The sequence below is a fragment of the Amblyomma mixtum genome, chromosome 2 (assembly GCF_055824585.1).
Source record: "Amblyomma mixtum isolate Tamu chromosome 2, ASM5582458v1, whole genome shotgun sequence".
In the NCBI taxonomy this organism is placed as follows: domain Eukaryota; kingdom Metazoa; phylum Arthropoda; class Arachnida; order Ixodida; family Ixodidae; genus Amblyomma; species Amblyomma mixtum.
Window position 1 is genome coordinate 150,863,813 of NC_143013.1, and position 6,873 is coordinate 150,870,685.

Sequence of the window (6,873 nt, forward strand, 5' to 3'; positions counted from 1 at the left end):
TTGTAAGGGACTGGATCGCGCTGACGAGCGCCTCCTCATCAAAATTCTTACTAACACTGTACTGTGCCCGGCGGTACTTAAACATTTCAACGAATCCTTTGATGGCGCGTGCCAGTTCTGTGGGGAGGTGGCTGACACCTTCCACATGGTTTGGGCGTGTCAATCCAACCCATCCATCCCCCCCAACCCCAACCCCACCAGAGAGGACTGGGAGGCGGCCCTGCTCGGCTGTCAGGACCTAAAGACCCAAAAGGCCTTGGTTCACCGGACGCGGGCGGCGTTGCTTGCCAATGGGGCCCCGGAATAGGGGCTCCACCTAGTATTGTTAGGGGAAAGGGCCAATAGGGCCTACCCCAATCACCTGTCTGTAAATATTTATTGCACTATAAATGTTTTTCACCACCACCACCACCCCGCTTGTTGGAGACCCGGCGGACCATGCGGCCCACCGGGCCTCCCACTGTGCGAAGTTTGGCTAGGGCATTGTCGACCCTGCGTTGATGGTGTATGAAGAGACCAAGGACGCGGATCTCCTTGGACTCCTGGATCGGTCCCGAGGGGAGACTGATGCAAAGCGTAGGTGTGTCCCGAGGGGAGGGACGTATGTGCACAAATTCTTATTAGATGGTTCGCACTGGAGTCCGCAGTAGGCCGCGTAGTCGTCCACTAGGGTCGCCGCTGCTTGCAGGCAGGATTCCATGTGGCCCAGGTTACCTTGCGTGGCCGAGATTGTAATGTCATCCGCATAAAGAGCGTGATGTATCCCGGGCAATGAAGACAGTTTGGAGGGAAGATGAAGCATTGCCAAATTGAAGAGGAGGGCAGCGTTGCAAGACGCTGTCGCGTTCCATTCTTAGAGGCGAAGCTTAACATCTTAACCACGCATTAGTGACCGCACTTTAGGTCAAAAAAGTGCCCCCCCCCCCTCCCTGAATTTTGACGGGTGCCCACCGAGATATGTGAGACAGTTACTGCGTAATTTCCTTTCCTCAAATACAATATTCATATTCTTCATTACGGGCCGTCTTTGTCTTTCTTCTTTCACTCTCACTTCCTCTTTTCCTCTACGGTACGGTTCAGGTGTCCACCGAGAGGACAGAAAATTACTGCGGCATTTCCTTTCCTCAAAAAGCGTTGCGTTCAAAGGGCAAGGCATCGCGCCGAACGAGTGTTGGCGTTCCGTGGACTCCCTGGCAGCGCTACAACGCGCTGTCGCGTTCCACTCCTAAAGGCGAAGCTTAAGCGTCATTAATTAGCAGTTAATTAATATTCAGGCATTAATCAGTAATTAATAATTAATTAGTGATTTGTCATCACCTAGTAATTAGTACTAAATTACATGTGACGCCACCAGTGCCACAGAAGCAGTCAAAGTTGTGCGGAAAACGCTTTCGCCTCTACGCACTTTAGACAGTCAAAGTGCCCCCTGAATTTTTCTACCCTTATCTCCATAGCCTGAAGAGGGTCGTTGTCTTGAAGTTTGCGTTTCACCGGTGGCGGGAAGGACGCCTCTGTGACCGTCTTATTGTCTCCCTGCGGCTGTTGACATGCCGTTAATGAGGTCGTTTGCCTGATGGGCTGTTGTGTAGGAGGGGTTGCCTGCTTCTGTGGTTTCTTTAAGCATTGGATTAATTTTATTTTTAGAGAGGAAGACAAAGATCTAGTCGGTGGATACGTGTCGGCTTCTAGCTTTATGTTTTTGCCTTGTTTTTCCTGTTTTCTCTCGTTTTGCGTGCGCGGGACAGCGCCCTCCGTGAGAACCATTGCCGAAGAGGCCCCTGCGGAGAGATTCCCGGCAAGGTGGGCTGATTCTGATGTCAAAAAACCCAGCCGAAACCCTAACGCGCAAGCTAGGCTTAGCTCGGCGCTGCCGAGCGAGGCCGCGCTACGAGCCTGCACGGATCATGCACCGCCGACAGCAGCTACGCGAGAGCCCGCGTTGTTGCCACCTGATGCAGCCTCCACGTCTATGCTATCTTCAGCGGCTACGAACCTCCAGAATGCTCCATCCCCCTATGCAACGGCGCTGGCCTGAGCCATGGAATGCTCCACTGCCTCTGCGCCTGTGGCACTCCCTCAAGAAACAGTGTCCGTCACACCTCCTCAGTACACCCATCAAGGGCCGGCACCAGCGTCTAAATCCCTGCCGTCTACACTGATCCTTCCCTTGAGTGAAGCCTCGCTTCCACCTGCTGCTCACCCTTTCCCCGTCACCACCAAGCCAATACTGCGCTTTGATATGACTGCAATTCCTGCCCGGTATGTTCAGGCCACAATTGACCACGTTCTTGGCTCTTCGAACTACGGCGGATTTGTCGTTGATCGCCCATCGGGCACCATAACGGTAAACTTGCCATCCATGGCGGACGCCCCAGAAAATGTGCGCAGTTACGCAAATCCCTCTGGGCGATAGCAAGCATGTCCCGGTGCATTTATATTTTGTATATAGCACTCACACCATCCGTTGCATTTTTTATCATGTCGACAGCAAAAGTCCTCTGGAGGAGATGCGCGCAAACAACCACGGTAAAACTCACGTAGTACTGCAAGCACGGCCTATGGGGCGCCGGGGCTCATACCTGCTCGTTCTGCAAGGCCCTTTGACTCTGGCGGAGTGCCTTTCCTACTACTGTGCAATGATCACACCACAGCCCTTCCGACCACGTCGTATTTTTTGCTATCATTGCCACAAACAAAGCCATATGCAAAATACCTGTCCTAATCCTGCTGCTGTGGTCGATATAAATGAACCAACTGTTGTATGAATGAACCAACCACGCCATGGATTGCGCATCATCTATGGAGGTTTAGTGTTCACCTCAGAGGCTTTGCTAATAAAGCCTCTGAGATGAACATTCGCCTTCGCGATAGAAAGCTGAAGGCATAGGTGTTCCTGTTGCAAGAGCATAATTCACTTCCACGCATTTCAGAATTCTGCCCATACCATCCACCCTCTATCCCTGATCGCCGTTGCATCGCTTCCTCCCTCAGCCCAGGTATATCTGCAATTTATATTCGCAGCTCAATTCCCCATACTCCGCTGTACCTTTCACGGTGATGCAACACACGCCAAGAGGTGGCCGCCCTTCTTGTTCAACCAGCACACTCACCCCTTATTCTAGTTTCGTGTAATGACCGTCCTGGCTCCGCATCTCCCAATCTTGAATGGGTCCGTTTTCTGCGTTCTACCAACCCGGGTATCCCTGCTCTAGATGGTGGAGACCTCAACGGCGTACACACTTCGTGCGGTAGACCATGAGATTCCTCAAGGGGTGCGCACATCCAAGGAAGCTTTTGAGATAATTCCTTTCAACTTTTAAACCACCCGAATACCACCCGCCCACGAGGTGGCCCGTATTCACCTGACTTGACTTGGTGGTTAGACCCCGGTAACCCTCATTGGGATGTTGAACCAGATACTTGGGGTAGTAATCACTGCCTATTTTTATCACCCTCACTCCTTCGCCACTGCGAGAAATCCGCCGCAGAGTATACATGACATGATGGGACTCTGTACTCGCTGACAATCGTTTATCTACTTTTAACCCGTCTTCAGCACTGTTTACTCTCTCTGCTGTTGTCGCAACTCATACTAGTACCACTGCTGTAAATGAAGGCGACCAAAACCCGGACATACACCTCCTGAATATGTGGGCTCTTCGTCGCCAGGCCGATCATTTTGCTTCTCGGGCGTCCCTCATAGCCTTAGTCGCTTTGCGCCGTTAAAACCCCAATAAACTATTATGTTTCTCGCCACGTCGAGCGCCTCTCGGCTCTTCCCTCTCTTCACCGAGCTACCGCACGTGCGCGGCGTTATGCAAAGCACTAGGCAGGCAACGGTGGGCTGCATGGTGTGCCCGCCTGTCCTCTACGCAAGGCAATCGACATCTTTGGAGAGTGTTTCACGCCATGGAGCGCCCTTCTCATGTTGCAGATTACAGAGAAAGCTTTCGCAGGATACATTTGCGCAACAAGCGGAGCGTCAATTTTTTTCCACACCATGACTGCACCCCTACATCTGCTCCTGACTTATCGGATACAGAGCCCTCCGATGAAATTACTTCTTACCTAACCATGGCAGAATTGCTGCCTCCATTGAAAGCCTCTGAACTGACATTCAGCAGCAGTGGCACCGCAGGACCTACTATCCGTGCCCTAAAAACATCACCTTAATTTACAGGAGCCGATTGCGTACATCTGCCCCGGATGAGCTACCGCAGAATGACTGGCGATCGGAAACGTGGCTGGGAAACTGGCTGCTAAATCGACGTAGCTCGCGACGTCACCGCCCAACAGCTATAAAAGCAGCTTGCCACCGGGGATCTACTTCACAAGCATTCAGCAGCAGTGGCACCGCAGGACCTACTATCCGTGCCCTAAAAACATCACCTTAATTTACAGGAGCCGATTGCGTACATCTGCCCCGGATGAGCTACCGCAGAATGACTGGCGATCGGAAACGTGGCTGGGAAACTGGCTGCTAAATCGACGTAGCTCGCGACGTCACCGCCCAACAGCTATAAAAGCAGCTTGCCACCGGGGATCTACTTCACAAGCATTCAGCAGCAGTGGCACCGCAGGACCTACTATCCGTGCCCTAAAAACATCACCTTAATTTACAGGTTGGTTTTTTTTTTTCCTCCTTTTCCCCTTGAAATGCAACTTTAGCTATTTTTTTTTTCTGGTAGCCGCTGCTGCTGACTGCTCGGTCTGTCGTGACAAGTGAAAAATGGCTGACACATGTCTTGCATGCAACGAACAGTTTTCTGAGGATGAAGCGTTTCTGACATGCTCAGAGTGTTGTTATGTGTATCATCTTGGCACATGTTCTGGGGTAAGTGAAGCCACATACAAGAAAAAGGCAGAAACTGCAAAAAAAGCATGGAAATGCCCAACATGCAAAACAGCTAAGGCTCGAAGCAACCATAGTGGAAAGGAAACAAGCGAGGAACCGGAAATGAATCTTCCAAGTGAAATTACAGATGTTCGTCTCGTGCTCACAGAAGTACTTGAGATCAAATCGAAAATCGACGCACTAGGAGAGATAAAGGCCACTGTGGATGGTATTGAGCAGTTTATGCAGGAAATGTCCACAAAATACGACGAAGTTTTGTCGAAAATGAAGCAACAGGATGCAGATATATCTGCCCTCGGAAAGCGAGTGGAAAAACTCGAGGTTCTGGTAGCAGAACAAGAAAACCAGGAATTAAGGCAACAAGTTAACGAACTAGAGCAGTACAGCAGACGCCAAAATTTAGAAATACTTGGGCTGCCCCATCATGAAAATGAAAACCTACTGGAAAAGCTTAATGTCTTGGCCATTGATCTCGAACTTCCGCTGCTTTCCGAGGCAGATGTTGAGGCTGTGCATCGATTGCCCTCACGGTCTATCAAGGAGAGCACTAACAACGCGAGTGCTAGTAGTGACAGTGAGGTCGGGGAGAGTTTTAAGAAGGTTACACCTGTTCTTGTACGCTTCCTATCCCGTTCAACCAGAGACGCATGGCTTGCAAAAAAGGGACAGCTAAAGGAAGCGAAATCTAAAATCTTCTTCAATGAAAACCTGACAGCACAGAACAAGGCGCTCTTTTGGAAAATGAAAAAAACGGCCAAGGAAAAAGAGTATGAGTTTGCCTGGTTGAAGAATGGAAAAATGTTTGTTCGTCGTGGCTCCCGCAGCCGAGTTATCAGGATTAGGACGACTAACGATCTGGATAAGATACGTTGAGTAACAGGCCGTATGCACACCACGGTAACTGATAGCAGCACCCTTGAAAATGACAGCCTCGTTCGCATATTCTTATCATGATGCTGATTCGTTTAAACATTCCAAGCGTCTACGAGAAAAAAATCAACTTTCCTTATTCCATCTCAATGCGCAAAGCCTTCGGAATAAACAGGATTCTGTAGAAACCCTCCTAAATGCACTAGACCATAAATTTGAATTTTTAGCTTTCACTGAAACTTGGTTTACCAATGATTATGATGTCATACAATTTCCAGGATACAAATGCGCATCAGTTTCACGGAGTAATAAGAGAGGGGGAGGTGTGGCCATTTATGTAATGAACCACCTAAACTATGTCACCATTGAAGATTTCTGTGTCATAGATCAGCACTTTGAGTGTGTCATGTTAAAATGTGTTGGTACCATATTTGCCGTTATATACAGGCCGCCTTCTGGATCACAGGAAATGTTTTTAGTATTTCTTGAAAATATGTTAGAACAGTGCATGCAGTTTAAGTCGCCTGTAGTTATTTGTGGTGATTTCAATATCGATCTCTTATTGCCTGAATCTAATCAGCAAAGGATGCTTGATATTTTTTTCTCGTTTGGTTGTGAAAATGTGATACATATGCCAACTAGAGTGACTGATATGTGCCGTACTTTACTAGATGTGTGCTTCACAAGCTACAAAAAGGATGATGTGCAAGCAGGTGTACTGATAGCTGATGTTAGTGACCATTTGCCGATTTTCCTGTCATTTAAACCATACTTTACAACACAGAGTCATTCCAAAATCAGTGCACCGATTACACATAGAATCATTAATGAAGCAAAGACCACAATATTTAGAAACTTAGTAGCAGAAACAAGTTGGGCAGAGGTTTTTCAACTATCTGACCCCGTTACAGCATATGACGTCTTTATTAAAACAGTTACCGAGCTCTATAATCAAGCCTTTCCTACAGTGCAATTCAAAAAGTGCAAAAAAGCCAGAAAACCATGGATAAATGCTGAACTTCTGAAAAGAATTAGAAATCGTGACAGACTATTTGCCTCTTTTATCAGAACGAAAAATATAGACAGTTTGATTGAGTATAAACGAATTCGCAACAAGTTAAGCTCTGATATTAAAAAAGCCAGGACCA

The 6,873-nt window shown here is 48.4% G+C and overlaps 1 protein-coding gene across 1 annotated transcript; it reads left to right on the forward strand.

Annotated features, from left to right (window-relative positions):
• Window positions 1-4,729: 4,729 nt before the first annotated feature.
• Window positions 4,730-6,218, forward strand: LOC149361271 (uncharacterized). Its single transcript, XM_089569492.1, has one exon. It carries the CDS (start codon window positions 4,730-4,732, stop codon window positions 5,726-5,728), a length of 999 nt encoding a protein of 332 aa, XP_089425618.1. The 3' UTR covers window positions 5,729-6,218.
• The last annotated feature ends 655 nt before the right edge of the window (window positions 6,219-6,873 follow it).

Excerpts from the sequence above, each read along its gene's own strand:
- LOC149361271 (XM_089569492.1), top strand. The coding sequence starts at position 4,730 with ATGGCTGACACATGTCTTGCATGCAACGAACAGTTTTCTGAGGATGAA.